Source organism: Pyxicephalus adspersus, chromosome Z, assembly GCF_032062135.1.
Source record: "Pyxicephalus adspersus chromosome Z, UCB_Pads_2.0, whole genome shotgun sequence".
In the NCBI taxonomy this organism is placed as follows: Eukaryota; Metazoa; Chordata; class Amphibia; order Anura; family Pyxicephalidae; genus Pyxicephalus; species Pyxicephalus adspersus.
Genome location: NC_092871.1, coordinates 35,817,610 through 35,836,613, shown reverse-complemented (window position 1 = coordinate 35,836,613; position 19,004 = coordinate 35,817,610). Strand labels below are relative to the sequence as shown.

The window sequence follows — 19,004 nt, the reverse complement described above, 5'->3', positions numbered from 1 at the left end:
GGGAGAAAGTGCAGTGGGGTGTTGCTTGCTCGTTCTCTACCTTCCCCTCTCCATAAGGTCGAATGATAATGCAAACCACCACAACTGTCACAAATACACATAATGGTTTCCAATTGCTCTCACAGGAGCGTTTATAGGAAACAAAATAGTAATAATTGTACTGTGTAATCTTAAAAATGCAGTAAAGAGTATTTTATACATAAAGGATCATTTGTAATATAATGCATGTGCTTTTGATGTTGTCCTCTGCATTCCCTATTGTGTTGTGTGTTATCTCCTTAAAAAAAGAAAAAGCATGCTGGTGATCTTGGATCTCTTTTATGTTGACCGAGTAGATCTCCACTCATCCATGCATGCCTACCCCCTTTTATGGGAACCATTTCCTAATATCTAATATGAATATCATAAACTGACAACAGAAAATATGAATCTATTAGTCCTAAACCAGCAGCATGAAAATGGACTATGGCACAGTTCCACTTGCACATCATAATAGCAAGAATTCTTATCCATGACGTCCATGTGTCCAAAGTGACAGATGTGCAGATTAGTTAACATATTAAGTACATCAACAACAATGAAATAAGTAAAAATTTCTGAGCCAAAATAATCGTTCTTAACGGACTGAAATAAAAAGATGATGAGCTCTTAGATGCTGTAATGAGTTAGGCATGATTTTGCATCTGCTGCGTAACAATTATGTTAGGAGACCTCTGGATAAGACCATATTATATTCATCAGTTACCTAACACATTATATCAAATTATACCTACTGTTATGTTTTGCTCTTTGTTTTAAATGTGGGCTTATTGAACCATTTCCAATATATCCAGCTGCTGTTATAACAAGCAAAACTGATTGTGGGTATATCTGTTTTGCCTGGGATCACACAGTATGCAAGATTACTATACTAACTAGGGAATACACTAGAAGACCAGTCTGGTCCTGTAATTACTCTACAGTTATCCCTACAGTTATTAGTGACCCCAGTTTTACAGCTCAAAATTGCCTGCAAAGAATGGTGAAGAATAGTATGCTGTTTCCCCCATCTCTTAGATTGTAAGCTCTTCTAGGCAGGGTCCTCTCCTCCTTCTGTTTCACTGTCTGTGTCTGTCTGTAATTTGCAACCCTGAATTATTGTACAGCGCTGTGTGATATGTTGGTGCTTTATAAATATTGTTTATTATTATTATTATTAATAAATAATAATAATAACAATAATAATATTGATAACTTTGGACCGAATGGGTTAATTCACTATGTCTTATTTGAAAGGTGTTATGAGAAGCAGTGTTGCCGAATTTTTTTCTTTCTTCATTCAGCAGTCAGGAGTGTCAGTTGATAATGCATAAAATTTTTTGTGCCAGCATTTTAAGTGTTAGCAAGCAGTTTTCCCAGGTTTAAATATTTAAAAAAAAGAACCACTCTGCAAGGCTTTTTCAAGCATTTCCTAATGCTTGTGTAGTGACAGCCTGTAACTACTCCTAGGTGCCTAGTGTTTGACAGTGGCACCATGGCTCAGAGGTAGCACTCTTGCCTTTACAGCACTGGGTCCCAGGTTCAAATCTCAGCCAGGACATTATCTGCATGGAGTTTCCAGGTTCTCTCTTTGTCTGCGTGGGTTTCCTGGTTACTCCAGTTTCCTCCCGCATCCCAAAAAACATGCAGTAAGGTTAATTGGTGTCCCCTCAAAATTGACCTTAGACTACATTTATGACTATGAGAGGGACATTAGACTGTGAGCTCCTCTGAGGAACAGTTAGTAACATGACTACTACATATTACAGTGCTGTGTAATATGATGGAGCTATATAAATAATGTATAATAATAATACCAGTAGGTGCCAGGGAGTGGTAAACAATTCAGTAAAATACCACTGGACTAAACCAATTTCCAGGTTCCAAAAAAAAAAAAAAAAACGCCAACTGATTTCAGGTAAAAGGAGGATTTACTCACCTAAATCTGGCATCCATGTGGCTTTAGATTAGGAAAAAAAATTGGATTTCATTTTTTCATATGCCAGTGTGTAGTTAGAAAGGGTGGGAGAGGGATTAGTGAGATCCTAAAGGCAGAGTTAAAATTTTTTTCTATTGGTTAAAACATCTGCATGTACAAGATGATAGTTTGGCTCCCACATGTCTGTGGGCTGTCAGGCAGAACCAGAAAAACAAACAATCTGCCTGGTAAAAACCCATCATGATCACTATTGTTAGCCCCCAGATAAGTTAGTACTGGCAGTCTCATCTTCTGTTTTCTGCATATCCCCACCTCCTTAGAAATATCATTTTAAGGTCAGCAGATTCCCCCTTGAAATTGCTATTGCTTTTTAGTACTTTTTCACGGCTGACAACCCTACAAAGTCCAAGAGCAGTCTTAAGAGTTTTGCAATTTCTATTCAGCTTTTCACTGTGCTTTCTATTCAATTTACTGTACATACAGACATAGTGATAAAAACAGACAAAAATGCTTTAGAAGCTATTGCTGTCTGGTTTATCAACCTTACAAGTTTTGCTAAATCAAATCTTTACCAGAAATGTTTTTGGCAAGATAACTATTTGGCAAGTTAACACTACAGATATAAAAATATCTGTAGTGTTAACCATTTTAAATATCTAGAAAACAGCCACCCCACACGTATACCACACATATCTTGTAAGGGTTAGACAGATGAAATGATGGAAGAAAAGAAGCTATAAAGTCAGTGCATAAAACCTTTGATTTCAACCCCTCTAATAGGGTACAATATTGGGGGTAAAATATTGGCCAGATCAAGAGAAAATAAAAGATTTATTTTTATCATTTTTTAGATATTCTATAGATAATTGATTGGATGTTTATTTTCCTATAATCAGCAGAAATAAAAGAATTTCATATAACAATAATTACACAATTCTAAAATATTCTGAACTAGTTAAGGACCAGTAAAACAAATAAATGTTCCGTGAACAAGGTGATTATCAAGGAGGTGCTGCTTTGGACATCACAAACTAGTTGCTTTGGACATCACAAACTAGTCTACAGGCTCTGGAGATGAAAATCTGACCTTTCTCATCTTTGTGATGCCTAACCAAACATGAATATACATAGATATTTAAAATAACTCTAGGAAGGTGTAAATACACATTTATAAAATATAAAAACTCAAACTTTAAAATCTGTATGGTTTAATTTTTTTTTCTAAAGGCCTTCTTATAAAGTGTATAAAAAAGCTATTAAATCCAAAATAATGTAAATTATTTCAATCATCTGCATAACAAAAAATTAGATGTCTGCTAAAAAAAATTTGCGCTTCTGGTGACTTCTACACACTCACGAAAGATCAGCTTAGATTTGCTCTTTCTGCATCCACAAGCTCATGGAGATCCACAAGATTTTGGTGCTTAACTGACTCCATTTAAAAAATCCCACCCAAATCCCTCCTCAGAAGGCAAAGGAAAAAAATGATTCCCCCTCAACATTCCCAGTCTCTAAAACTGGGTGCTCCCTAGATCTAGTAACCAATGTTATACCTGGTTGTATGTGATAATCATTCCTTGTTCTTTTCATCTGCATGAAATGGACTTTGTTGGATGGAGAACAACAATTATCCTTGCAGAGAAACCCCAGCATTAACTTTAAATGTATGGTAAACAAGTAAGTTACGGACATGCCCTGCCTACATAAGTACTGGGAAACCAGCTTCTGTACAGTAAGGAACATCAAGCTATTTCCAGTTTTGCTTTGCTGCCTATTACTTTAGGTAAGTTGCCATTTCACATAATGGAAGCTGGTAACAGATGACATTGGTCACAGATGGCAATGAACTTTAGAAAAAAATGACAGAGTCTGCTGTGTAATAGAAAACAAAACTTTATTATTACATTTATTATGAACCTACTTAAAAAGCTCATAGATATATTGTGCAGCTGTGTTTAAATAATAAAAAAAACTGCATGCTTGACAAGGCCAAACAATGACACAGGAGATGAGGACCCTGGTTACTAAAGTTTACAATCTAAGCTCTTGCCAAATTATACCCTTCTTTAAAAATATTATCACATTTGATAATGTCTACATATTTCTGTATAAGTATTATTGAAATGGGCCTACCCAAAAGTGTTTGTAATTTATACTTATTGGTCCCTCAATCTGCAATTTTAACAGATTCATACAACAGGGCAGTTTATTAGGTCCTGAATATGACCAGAGAAAACCCAGGTAGAACAATGAATTGCAGATATGTGGTTGTGTATTGCATTTTTTTTCCTGGCTGAGATTATTACTCCTGACTTATAGTTTAGCTTCCAGAATGAAGTAATACATAATAAAAAAAGATAACAGACTGTAACACACACAAACAAGATCTTAAAGAGATACAAATATGGACACATAGATGAAGATAGGGCTTAGCTAACTGCAGAATATCCAGACAGGGAAACACTTGCAGACACCAAGTACAAATAGAAATCTACATTTAGACTTGGATATTGAAACGTCTGCACGGACTGCTAGTCCTATAAATTACCTAGATGATGAAAACCACATGGGAAAATTATTTAGGACACATACATGGGCATGAACACAGTGTGGTAGACAGGTCCTAACGGGGATATCATTTACAGGCTTTTACTGACAAAGACAGGCACCTATAGACAGTGCAGCGGCAGCCCTGGGGGAATGCGTTTATAAAGACAATAGAAATGAAAAAGGGAGGGAATTACCATTCGTGTAACATAGGTTTGCTTAGTGATTTAATTGCTTTCATGACATATAGAAAGTTATGGAAATGAGAAGAATTACTGCAGATTTTGTACCATTTTACACACGGGTTTATTTTTTTTACAACCTTTTATATCCAGCCCCCCCCCCCAAATAAATATTGCACATCAAGAGACAGCTCTCCTAATCTTCCGACAGAACCAGTAGTTACTCTTGCTAACTGCACAATAAACATGTTGTGCAAAAATGAATGTGAACAATGTTCAGCATGGCAGACCCCAGGGCAGGCACATGTAGTATCTAAGGTCTGTGTGTGGGCATACCTAGATAGGAGGAGAATAGGAGAACCCATATAGGGTTTTTAAATAAAAGTGAACTTTTTACCTTCTCTTGACATCTTTTTTTTACTCCTTCAAAAACCAGTTTGATTGCCGGAAGAAAATAGAAATGATCAGTATTCCCATGTACATAAAGAGCATGTACTCTACGCCTCTGCTCAGGCAGCCAATATTTTCACATAGGGATAAAAAGAGGAACCCTATCTGTGTATAAGATGCAAATCATGAATTAGTTACATTGGGCTACTTCACTCATGGTGCCAGAAAAGACCAGCTGGAGTGCAAAAGGAAGGCAAGTATGTTCGGGGGACATCAGACTACACTTAAGAAAGAGGTCAACTGCAGACAAAATGCATCTGCTAATAATGATTTCTAAATGATCTCTAATGAGGTGTTGCAAACTGATAATAAATAAAGCTCTTATTCTTTAAAGAAATTACATAGACAATGTTCAGACTAACCAATAAAAACCACATAGTTTACGACTTCTGGTTGCCAAGGGGTTGCCAGTAGGCGCCCAGGAGTGGTAACAAGTGAAACTAGCTAGACCTTTTCTGGCATTTGCAGACACTTGTGCAGCATTTATTTCCCTGGGGTTGGAAGCAAATGCTACTGCATGCACCTCTGAATGAAAAAGGGGGAACATGAACAAAATGAGACATTGCATTTCAGTATATATGAAGGAGGCAACAGGAAAGAGAGACCCCCCCCCCCCCCCCCCCCCCCCCCACATACTCTGCTTCCCTATGCTCTGAATAATATTATTTTTAATATTTGAACACTGTATTCTACATAATATATAATGTAGAGTTCATCACACACCACAAATGTATTACTTATGTGCTGAAGTCATACCATCCTCTTTAAATCAGTCAATATTATAATTTTCTAATATATTTTCACACTGCCACTGCCAAGTAGTAACTACCAGAGCTGTTCTAACAAGTTTGTATGATTTCACCATTTAGATTCACTAAATATAACACCCTATAGTTAGCTGTACTTTTCTTCTGAAACATATTTATATCAAAATCCATTTGCTCCTCCTGTTTTTGTTCCAGTGGGTATATTTAGGCTTTGCTGAATGATCTTAAAGTGAACCTATAACATGAAGCTACGTTTACAGTTCTACTGGACTGGTTCAGAGAAGAAAAACCAAAGGGCTAGGAAATACCTACCTTTCCTAGGATTAAACAGTGATGCATGCTCCAATGCTGCAAGTCTGAATGTTTAGGTGATGTAATGTGATCTCTGATGTGAGGAAAGTTCTATCTACTGAGGGTCAAATGACCAAAGGCCTTTATATATGTGAACACTAATAAATGAAGCCTGTAGCAGTATTTCCTTTAGTGAATAAATATTTTAAGTTTTTCACATTTCAGAAAAACAGTTCACTCTCTGGGTATAGGTAAACCTATTACATTTTAAAATGAATAAAACTGAAAGATATGATAATTTAAAACAAATCATTAAGCAGTTTTGAAATCTATGAACAAATTTAACTAAAAAAAAGAACATGGTTGGGCAAACAACAAACAATACTTTTAGGCCAAGTCTACTTTGACTTGAACACTTATAAATGCCCAAACAGTTTTTGTATGAGTTGGTAAGTGTTTGAAAAGATGTTTTAAACCAAGATAGGTGGCAGAGAAGAGTTAGAATAAAAGAAAATGCCTCCCAAATACCCCAAAATGCCTCAAAAACCTACAAATGCTCATTCAATGGGGGCATTTTTAGTGTTTTGGGAAAGCGTTTGTGTTTGGAAAGCATTTGGGAGTCAATTTCAAACATTTATGGGTGTTTAAACTGCATGATACTTTTTCTTTACAGCTCATCAAGAAAATACTCTGGTTTGGACTGGCCCATTGGACCTAATGGTAATTTCAAACATGGGCATTTAAACACTGGGGAAAGACTTACTGAACAGCCAGAAGCTGCTATACTACCTCTATTTTATTGTCTATTAAGCATGCCTAAATAAAAAATTCAAACACTGAATAACAGCAACAGAGAACTCAGGGGAATATTTAGGTAAACCATTAATTTTCTCACTCTGTGTAAAGATGACATTTGATTGGTTGCTATATACAGCTACCCCATTTTATCTATATCCAGAATTCCAGCATAGAAGCTATTTCTAGGCACCCAGCATCCAATTACAAAATGATCTAACAGATATCAATATATCAGATATAAATCTATACACCAGATATGAAGAGAAGTTGTGATGACCTGCTTGATCGTTGTGTGACTAAAAGAAATAGCAGAAATTTGATTTATTAATTAGCAAAATATTTGTTCTAAAACTTTGAAAAGAGTCATTTCTGAAAGAAAGGGGATGATTTTAGACTAGTAAATTGGCAGGTGTTTTTTGAAGAAAGCTGCAAAAACCATAAGGTTGTAGTGATTCTCATTCCTTTCATGCATCATGTGGTTGATTTAATAAAGGAATATGGGCTGTGCACATAGCAAAGTGAATTATCCCCTTACTAACTTAGTAAATGACACCCCCCAGCCATGCTCAGGTAAACTATCACTTCATTCACTCAGCTAAGTGAAATATCCCTTGCAAGGTGCTAAATTCCTTTGGTAAATCAGTCCCAATGTATGTAAATGACCACTGCCCTGGCCATGTCACATGTATAATGCTTTACGATGCTCTACACTTTGTTCAGATAAATAATAACACTTGATAAATAATAATGCAACTAGCAAAAGCATTAATTAGACCTGAGTCAAATGCAAAGAATCTTATCCAAGGTCTTCTTTACACTTCTGATCCAGCTAAGGCTCCAAAATGGCAATTTGAATGCCCAAATGGCATTCTACACTTCTGACAGTGTCAGATTCCTGTGTCCCCTTTTAGTGCACTGTGGTTCTTTCCTTAAGTCCCTATGCTGCACCCCTTGCAGTGATGTTGGGGCTTAAAGGAATGAAAAAAAAAACATAGGAAAGGACACAGACATCCGACTCTCCTGGAAGTATTGAATTCTGAAGAATTTAAAACAGGCTATAGCACTTAAATAGAGCAAAGCAAGAGACCTGAAGTGACCATTTCGATTACCATTTCGATTTTTTGGATTCTGACAGGGTCACTTGAATTTATGACTGTACTCAGAATGCAGAATCAGATCTGTGAGTCATCATAATGAAATCTGCCATAAGTGGGACTTTACATTTCTCTGCGTTTTTCTCCAGTAAACACGCAGCACATTTTTGCATTTTGTTAAAAAAAAAGCTCAATGAATGGAACTAAATTTACGATATCATATACATTACACATATTTTAATAGGGGATGTTCCCTCTCTACCTGGAAACACATCAAAACACATTACTGAAAATATGTCAAAGAAATATAAAGTACTGATTGCATTTTAGAATGCAAAACAGTGAGCCAGCCATGAAGCTTGTCATTAAGACTTTAATAATAGAAAAGGAATGAGGATTAAACTATTACTAAAATGTCTTACTCAACCTGCTATACTGACAAAATATTTTTTTCACTTGCAGCTTGTAAACTTTTATATCAAACACTACAAAATTACATTATTTTATATGCATATACATAAAGGGTGTCTGTTGAATGAATCTGGCATTTACTAAATATTCTCAGTCAATCAAAGCCATTGACAAAACATTACCCTCCAAAATTCTTCACTAGAGAATATTTGATGAATGTCAGAATGACTTATCAATTGACCTCATAGTATTCTGTATCATTTTTTATTTCAAGCAAAGTGACCAAGTTTAATAAATCATGCCATATATGTGTATATATTTGCCCTCTTCTTTATTCTAGCAGCGCAGTTTTGATCCAATGTCAGTATTTTGGAATCTCCAGCTCCTCCAGTGCTGTCACTAGACCACAGTCATGATTTAGGACTTTGATCTGGACACATCAAGGTGCAGCACTCAATTGTGATCTATAACAGTGTGTTGTTACATTATTATAACATCCTAATACAAAACTTATATCTTAGAAGATACATTGGTAGCATGATCTACAGGCATTAATGTACATAGGAAGTGTATATAAAAATATAGAAAATATGTAATATATCAGCTTGTTCTGGAGAATAAGGGATGGGGACAAAAGTTCTACCAAACTAATGGCATTAACCCTTTATACCCAGTAGACTAGGCTGTCATTGCTATCCTGCAAGCCTTTTAGCTGACGGAGCAGCAAGTAATTGGCTATTATACACAGTCAAGTACATGACAATGGTAACATTTGCTGACTGTGTAAAGTCCAGGCTGTCATTACAATCCTGCAAGCCTTAACGTTTCATGAAAGGCGCTGCATACAGGTAGAATTGACATATTATACACGGGTAAGTACATGAAAAAGGGTAAAGTTATATAAATATAATGGATGTATAGGAAAATACTCAAATGTCAATGCAATTATCTGTGCATTCCTCAGGCATTATAATGATACAGAACTGTTTTACACTTTTAAAATGTACATGTGCTATAACATTATTCCTAATAATTATAGTGTATATAAAACAAATGTCATCACCCAAAATGTTCATCATCTTACATTTTAAAAAGAAACAGGAATGTATACAAATATAAAATCCTACTTTATGTATTAATACAATCTGCTAGACAGATGAAGAGTTTGTAAACAAAAATAAAAGGAAAAATATAAATCAGGAAAATATTTTGCTATCAGAGGTAATAAAACATTTGAATGCACTCACCGCTTGTACGAGGTCCGTAGCCAGGCAGACAGCAAGAAACAGCAGAGACAATCTGCAAGGCATGGAGAGAACACAAAACGTTACACCTTACCGGGGACACACAGAGCAGCCCCGGACAGTCCGCTCACCCTGCTACTTACCGAGTGATCATCGTTCTGTAATGTCTTCAGGGCAGCCAGACCCCCCTGCGTTACTCTGAAGTTACAGTGGTCTGCGCCGGTGGCTCATTGAAATCTTCCTTGCGGAGCTCGGGAAAGAAAGTTTAGTAGGGGTGTCCCAAGGAAAGCTGGAACAAAGACAAAAAAAGGAGTCAGGACGTTAAATTACAGGCAGGCGGGCTGAGGTAGGAGAGGGGGTTAATGAACACAGGGAGTGGAGCTGCTGGTAAGTTGAAGCTTGGAGTGCTGCGAATACCTGCATAGACTTCCTCGCCTCAGCTAGCAGAACGTAACGCTTCCATAGACTATTCCCTGCACAGGCTAGGCATGGAGGAAAGGGGGCGTGATTGGGGGCTGTCAATCAAGAGTCCTCACTGAACACTGCACTGTACTGGGGGTGCTGCTCAGCCCTCTCCAACAATATATATACCTATATAACTATTTAACAATACATAACAATATATACCTATATAACTATATATAACAATACATAATATATATATACCTATATAACAATACTCAATATATATACCTATAGAACAATACATAACAATATATATACTTATATAACAATATATATACCTATATAACAATATATACATAGATATATAGCAATACATAACAATTTATATACCTATATAACAATATATATACATTTATAACAATACATAACAATTTATATACCTATATAACAATATATATACATTTATAACAATACATAACAATATATATACCTATATAACTATATACATATACATATATATAACATACATAACAATATATATACCTATATAACAAGATATCTATACATAAATAACAATACATAGGAACAAATATACATATATAACATACATACGAATATATCTATACATATAAAACAATACATAACAATAAATCTTTATATGTGTGTTGTAATAGATATCTCTATATTTTGTCTGTGTGAAATATATCAGTATATACAGTTATGTATGGTGCTTGCTGGCAGCTCATTTATCTAAAGTTCATTTCTTTGTAATATTGAGCTTTATGGCACCAAGTACATGCCCAGTGACACTATAAGTGCACCTTTCCCTTATATTATATTATGTGATAATTTATTATGTTATCTTATATTAGTAATTATAACATTAGACTTATATTAGCTCCCCATAGGTATGAGGTGCCCTTATTGCCCTAACAAGTTGCTATAGTTAGAGAAGCTGCGGGTCACAGTGAATATTACGTATGAAAACAGGGTGAATGTGCGGGGTATTTATTCAGAAGAAAGGTGTAAAGGACAAATATTAGTTTTCAATTACAGGGTAAAGCGAGCCGGGTTCCATCCGCAGACAAATAAGTTCCTGGGATGCCATGAAGTCTCTTTATTAGGCAGGGGGGCGGGAGTGGGTGTTGGGGGTGGGTGGGGAGTCGCTGGAGGAGGGGGTCAGGATCAGCAGAAAAAAAAAAATCTTCATTAATTTTGAGAAAAGGAATGAGAGGGAGAGAGAGGCCACCTCAATCAGTGAGGAGATTATGCCATTAGGTTGGGGAGAAGTGAAGGCGGAAGGATAAGGCAGTGATCCGTCTGGGGAGTGCAGTGCAGGTCTGTGCAGCAGAAGGCAGGGGTAGTAGTGGCAGTGCTGCTGGTGGTAGTAGTAGTAGTGTGCTGGGAGGTGTCGGTGTCTCCTCTCACTTGCTGCATCTTCTCCTCTTGTGCAGCCAGCATAATATGTCAGCTCCTCAGCCTGTGTCTTGTAGCTGCAGCCGGTGTTAAAGAACCCTAGGTTGAAGAATGAGGTTGGGACATTTGCAGAGTTTGCCCAGCCTGGGTGTCCTAGCTTTGCTGCTGGTGCATTGGGTGCACAATTCAGAGTCTGCGGTAAGTGGAACTTTTTCTACTCACCTTTTTTTTTCATTTTTTAGTCCACACTTTGCATGTCACTAGACCATGGTAGGGGCTGTGCCTCTTCTTCTCCTTCTTTATTTTTATTTATAAACCTTGTAACTCAAACCCTTCAAAGCTTTAACTGTTTTAAAAATAGTGGGTTGTGACCTCACCATGACAAGATAAGGCTGGTGCTATTTCTGGCCATTTTTTAGAGGGAAATAGCACAATTGATTCTTTATTTTAAGCCATTGTTTCTACAGGTCAGGCTATTTTTGTCTTTTTTTTTTAGGACCACATGCTGACAGGTCTCACCAGAGTCACCATTCACTTATATAGTTGGCTGATAGATTCCTGGCTGTCCTTTGCCTTCCCCCTGACCCTGCTTCCTGTGTGAGTCCAGGGAATTTTTACTTCTTTCCAGGTGTCATCCTAGGCTGCACTTTTTTAAAATCCGCACCCTGGGTTGGTTAAGGAATAGGTGACCCCAGGGCATAGAACACAGCTTGTGTCTGTCTTTTAATGTTCCTCTATTTTGTCTTGTGATCCCTGGGACAAAGAGATCAGTACATGCCAAGTGATCAGGAAGCTGATACACCTCCCCTACCTCTATGTATTTTATATCTGAAGCTTTTTAGTCTGTGCCTCTACCTCTTCAATCTCATCCTGCATGAAATGTAAATGATTTCCCTTATTACAAGCTGTCTGTAAGCAAAAATCACTTCCTAAACTTTGCATTATCGGTCTATTATCACTAATAAATGACTGTGACAGACTAAGCACTGTCTCTAATGCTTTCCCACTTCAAAGGTGATTATGTGTTTGCATAGTTCTCTTTGAATGGTTACAGATGCATACATTGATAGTATAAGAACATCACAGGATCCTCTGAGAACAGCTTGGTTACTGATCATTCAACCTAAATTGTAGTGTCTGTATAAGCTTACTTAGATTAATGCATAAAATGTAGGTTTCTTCCAGCAATCAGCCAGTGTTACACTCATGTAGCCTACCTTAAGTCAGTGGAAGTACATTGCAGGAGGAGGAGACTGACTTTCCTCTGTGGTCCTGTTCATAGAACAGCTGAATTGCTGCACAACTGGGAAGGTTAGGCCTGTAAATGCCACAGGGAAGCATCTCGGAGCAGTTCTGACATGCTGGAAAGACACCAGGAGGATCACAGATGCAAGCCGCATAGCACAGGTCATTTTTTATCCCGGGAGAGTTCATGCTGTTTACTTACAGATCTGTCAGTTCTGTAGGATCAGTGTTCACTGTAATGCTGGCCATACACAGATTTATTCAGCTTTTCTTCCGAAAAATGACCAAGCCCAATAAGTCCACTAACCACTTTTGTATTTCAAACATTTTTTTTGGTTTTTCATAGGGTTTTTTACAACATATTTGGGGGGAAAATTGAGATACTCACATAACAATAAAGAATTTCAACAGTCAAAGAGTTGAACTTTTATAAATTGACGCATTATACAATGCTAACCTCTTTTGATCAAAATATATGGCAGTTGGTGGTAGGCGTTTGCAATGTGTTTAATTATTCTGACTTTCCAAAGGTAGATAAAATAGCTCACACATTGATGAGTGGCTGTGAATGGCCAATGAACACAATATGTTTTCTAAATCATCATTTATTAGGTGAAGAGTTTTCAGATATTTGAGTGACTTTTCAGTCTTGGATGTACCCGCGTACTGCAGAGCAAAGGTTGGGCATGGAGGGAAGTTAGACATAGAAGCAGCAAAATGTGTAATATACTGAATCGTTCCGTCGCTAGATAATCCTTTACAGTGGTCATGCATGGGCAGATATTTCTGACCAAACATGTAGGATGGTGAGACAACTCCTAGTCTACAAATAGGTCATGTACCATTGGAATCCACCATTGTTCTAATGGTTTATGGAAGTTAACCATGCACGAACAGTAAAGGATTTTTCTTTCTTTCTATGAAAAGGAAGCAAATGACTGTTAGTTGCAAAGAAATTGTCCATCCTGACAATTGGATTTAGTCAGTATGGTGCCACTACATGGGCAAACTGTTCACACCATGCTTGAACAATCAGACCAGTTACATTTACTTGGTAGTATACGGGAAGCTATAGTCTGACAATGCAAAACATAGCCAAATCTTGCCTGATAACCTTTCTTGTATTTTCACATGGAATAGTTTGCCTTTAGAATAATTCTTTATTAGTGCATGGCACCTATTTGGTGTCCGAACTCAAGCAGCTATTTTGCCCAGTATGTTGTGAGACTTATTATCTGTTCTCTGTCTAAGGACAATCATCCAACACTAACACAGATTACAGATTTATTCTACACTTTGTTTTAGGTTCACTCTCCACAATCAAAATGTTTCAGATAATGGGGCTGACTTAGAAAAAGGAAAAGACTGTTCACTTTTCAAATTAATGTTTATTGAGTTTAGTAAAGAGGCTGTGTCTTTGTTAACATTAAGTAGCCATCCACATGCTGCAAAATAGTTAGTAAAAAAGTTTTTCTTGCATGTGATTGGATGGTTGTAGTGAACTCAGCTTTATTGTTAATACTAAGCTGTGTGAACATTCACTGTTTCTTGATCTCTTTGTAAATCATCCCCATGAACTCTTGATGTTGAACACCTAAGAGAAGTTTTACTAATAAAATATTTTCTATCTTTTGGACGATTTTATCATCTTCATCAACACACTGAGCCATTCCTGTGCTAATAACTTTTTTTATAGACTAGAAGACTGAAGGAACGGGTTTTTATTTGCCTAAGATTGCTGTAGATTGCTCACTTTTTAGAAAAGGCAAAAATAAGGATAATTTTGCTACCCTACAGGTTCTAGAGAAATATTCACATTCACTTAATTCAGATTTATTTCCCACAGTTATTTATTACATTTCCTTTCCAATTAAAAATAAAATCATGCAGGGTAATTATAGGCCCATCCAGTGCGTTCATCTTCATTCTCTTATATAGAGAACATGGGGAGGGGGGACCTGTGGTCATTTGATGACATTATTATATAAGTAGGTCAGGGAGTAGCAGAGTTCAGCGTATGTTCTCCATATGACTTTGGAACTACAGTTTTGCTTTCAGCCATCATGGATGTTCAAATTTGAATTTAACTAAACAGTTCTAGTTTTTTTTAACATACAACTTCTAGTAAAGTAAATGTTATCAGTAAGATTGAGCTGTAAATTTAGAGTAGCATATTTAGGGATGTTAGTGCAGTTGTTAGTGCTTTAGCCTGTATGAGAAAAGCAAATGTGTTTGTGTATGTAATGATCATTTTTTCATTCTTTTTTTTTGTGCATCTCAGTGCTACTGATTTCCTCTAACCTTTCTCAGCCACTTCCTGTCTACATGCACCTGCTCCAGTGCCAGCTGCATATTTTCCTGCAGAATGGGATTCCTGATGGTGACAGCAATTAGCCATACTTGGGCAATGTGTTTCACTACTTGTTTTCACCACCAGGGGCTTGTGTGACAACATAGCAGCACAATTAGGAGATATCATCACATAACAGGAAATGCCTGAACAAGAACCTTCATGGTAGGATCATCAGGTATTGCTGAAAGGTATTAGTAAAGACTGAATACAAAAAAAAAAATAACAACAGCTTTTATGAGATTTTAGTGATTGGGTTTTAGATCTAGAACTGTGAAGACAGCTATACCATAATTTTTTAAAGTATACCCATACCCTTAGTGCAGTGTGCTTGGAGAAATACTTACCTTCATTGCTTAGGTGATCTTAGGTGTCCACCATGCGCACACACAACATTATGAGAAATGTGGACCATTTCCAAAGGAATCTTGTGCAGTACTAGTCAGGGCTACAAAGATTACTAGAACAAATATGGAGATTTTTGGCATTCAGTTTACCAAAAATATAAAATATTATTCCTATTAGTGCTAGTTTGGGGGATTTTAGTTTTTCTTATGAGTACCCAAATTAAAGTGTATCAGACCACATGTCATCGTTTACCACTTTTCCCACCCAGTCATTGTGAAAGTTTCGGCTTTAGTGACCTCTTAACTATGCTGCCTATGCAGTACCTGCAATGTGAACAATTAGTTCATTATATTGTCTTTAGGTAAGCTAAACTAAATTAAGGCTGCCACATATGTATACAGAATCTGTTTTCAGTACACAATATATATATATATATATATATATATATATATATATATATATATATATATATATGAAGGTGAAGGGTTTATAATGTGTGGAATTTAGGGGACTCTGCTCCATTCTACTAATATCCAGAGCCTTACAAATTGAATACATGCCCTGAAAAGTTTTTTTTCAGTATCTTTCCAGCTCCTGCAGCTCTGCTCTGGTAGGACAAGTCTGGAGTTGTTTGATTGACAGGTCATATGTTGAAGAGTCTCAGCATGCTGTGTGATTAAATCAGTAAAATGTCTATGAGATAATCTGTAGGATTCTATTTTAGTGATTTACATTAAAATTAACTTCATGTCACAATAATACCTAAATGTACTGGAGTTTATTTACTGTAGGGTTGCATTTTTATTTGACTGAAATGAAGGCATTTTCACTGCTGTTGGGAAAATTGTACTCCTTTAGTAAAATAAATCCTGTGTTGTTAAAGACAAATGTATTACTATATACCTTATACAATATGGACAAATATTGAGCCCTAAGGACAGCATTTTTAGAATGAATTTTATGAACTGGTGCAGTAGCAGCTTTTATCTCCTAAAGGTCTCTCCAGTACAGCTTAGCCCTTGGAGGGAGTTGGCTTTTACTTGCACCCTTCAATACACCCCTGTGAATAAAGTGACATCTGGTGGTTGTAAAATAAAATTATATTTTATCAAGTTATTATGATTATTAGTATATAGCTTTCTAACCAAATAGTTAGAACATCCTTTGTCAACCTTTTTACCCTTGAGGAATAAAAATTTTCAGGTCTTAGGGAACCCCTGCTAAAACCATTGGAGTTTAAGGAAAAAAATGTATCTTAGATTTGTGGTCAAAGGAAAGAATGCCCTCCCCCTCTGCGCCATTATTTAAATGGCACCATTACAGATAACAAAGCTAAAAAGTCATTATTCTGCTGACAAGTAGCATTTGCCACAAACTAAGAGGTCACCATCACATGGGAGGTCAATCATCTAAAGCTCAAGAAACCCCTAACAACCCTGAAGGACCCATAGGGTTTTACGGAACTCAATTTGAGAATCTTGGGTTTAGAGATTTAGGGTGACTCTAAACAGCCCTGCACAAACCTCCATTTACCATAGATATTCTCTCAAATATAGTGATAGTTGTAAAGACTCTCAAAAGATTCCAATGTTACCAATAGAATGCTCTAAAAACTTTAACATGGTGGGTATGTCTTCCAATAATTTTCTGAAATAGCTAGTCTGGCTTAGGGAAACACATGTTTACTGACTATAATACCTACATTTACAATTTGTAAGTTTAAAAAGTGCTATACAGATGCAATATAATGTCTTCAGACATTTAGGTCCAGTACTACTAAAAGTGTTACTGGAAGACAGGAAATGTGGGGGAATCTCAACTAACAGACACAGAAAGTGATAAAAAAAGATAAACAACAAAAGTTTTTATTTATTTAATATTGCATATATGGAGGACAAAAAGGGAGGTAAAATCACCACAATATCTACTGACACCAGTAAGAGTCCAGACAGAAGTTCCTAGCTTTCCATTCCATTCCATGTATGGATCAAACCTTAATTATAGTTATAGATGGATGGAAAGTAATATATGTAATTACAAGTATGTGCCATGTTAATTAGTTAGTGTAAAAACCATGCTTTTGCAACTTTGTGGTCTGATAGAGTGGGAAAAGGTTAAAAATCTGATAGAATAGGCCTGATTTATTAAAGTTCTTCAAGGCTGGAGAGGATGCACTTTCATTAGTGAAGCTAGGTGATGCAGCAAACCTGGAATGATATTATTCAAAGTAATTTTCTATTTGATAGCAAATGTTTTGGATCCTGGACCAGATCCATTCCAGGTTTTCTGAATCACTCAGCTTCACTCATGAAAGTGTATCCTCTCCAGCCTTGGAGAGCGTTTTTTTTTTTTATCAGGCCCAATGTCTGAAGCGGCCTGCCTTTGCAGCATTCTCCATCCCCTGGTGTCACTGGGACAAGATGTGAGGGTATGTTATCTACAATGGGGAAAAAAATCTGAAAACCTGAGTTGTATGGGAATTAGATAATAACTGCTGGAAACATATTTATTGTCATAACAGACAGCTTAAAGTGATGCCTTCAAAAATACCTCCAATTCTAGTGAGCTCTAATCAGTTTGATTCATGACTGGCATTCAGCAATTTACTACACATTCCTCAGCAGCCAATATAAAGGTGCTGACCAAAGAGGAGTGTCATAACTCTGGAGTCTGGAGTCCAACTCTGATCTGGAGTCCAAGTTGAGGTGTGTTCGGGGTCCATCAACTAATCTTTATGTGATTGTAGCAGATAAATTCATGGTTGTGTCTCTTTAACTAAGGTAATATGAGGGCACAGTAGCTCCTCTGGTGAAAGTGTGTGAGTGAACATATGAATCAGATGTTACACATGAGTGAACAATATTGGTATGTGCATTTGTGTACTCTGTCATGAGCTGTTGTTATAAACTTTTTCACATTCATGGTATTCAGATGTGCCTGCTTAGTATCAAGTGTTGATATCTCAGTTTTTTATCATTATTTGGTTATCATAATTTATTTACTGCTTTGTGTTATCTGCTCCTTGCATTCTCTAGGAACAAAAAAGTAAAGGAAAATGTATGTCTTTATTCTGTATACTTTCAACACTAAACTTTACAGGCTAAAAAAATAATGCTTTTATTAAAGCATATGTCAGGGCAATATAAAAAAATGCATATGTTTCCTTGTTTTATACCTTTAAAAACTTGCAAGTACTGTACAAAAGAATGCCTGTTGATCTGCCAGAAAAGTACTCTGCTCCAAAGAGTTGTGGGCTGACAACACACAGCATTTTTGTGAACTCAAGAGTGGTGTCAGCCGCACCCCTCCATCCTGAGTGGATGCCCTGTCCCGATATCTTTTTCCAAACCCTCTCACTGTCATCCACCCTTTAGAAACGCACGTTTTTGTGTAATCTAATATAAGAACTGGTAAGGTTTAGCACATGCCTTGAGATAACACAGAACCTAACCATAGAATAAAGCACAGGTCAGCAAGTGAAGAATTGTTAGATTAAGTT

The 19,004-nt window shown here is 36.6% G+C and overlaps 2 protein-coding genes across 5 annotated transcripts in view; one reads left to right on the top strand and one right to left on the bottom strand.

The window, feature by feature from the left end:
• Positions 1-10,234, bottom strand: part of COL4A6 (collagen type IV alpha 6 chain) — a 131,283-nt gene extending 121,049 nt beyond the window's left edge. For 3 of the 4 annotated variants that reach the window (XM_072431646.1, XM_072431648.1, XM_072431649.1), the window contains exons 1-3: positions 10,159-10,234; positions 9,885-10,030; positions 9,745-9,796 (exon numbers count right to left, since the gene is read on the bottom strand). In XM_072431646.1, the coding sequence (XP_072287747.1) occupies positions 9,745-9,796; positions 9,885-9,895 (63 nt within the window). In that variant the 5' untranslated portion in view covers positions 9,896-10,030; positions 10,159-10,234. Of the gene's footprint in view, positions 1-9,744; positions 9,797-9,884; positions 10,107-10,158 lie in introns of those variants that run through there. The other variant, XM_072431647.1, reaches the window with a different exon arrangement.
• A 1,140-nt stretch (positions 10,235-11,374) lies between these two features.
• The window catches only part of COL4A5 (collagen type IV alpha 5 chain), a 101,374-nt gene continuing 93,744 nt past the window's right edge, over positions 11,375-19,004 (top strand). The window contains exon 1 of the mRNA XM_072431661.1: positions 11,375-11,760. Within this exon, the coding sequence (XP_072287762.1) occupies positions 11,674-11,760 (87 nt within the window). The 5' untranslated portion in view covers positions 11,375-11,673. The remainder of the gene's footprint in view (positions 11,761-19,004) is intronic.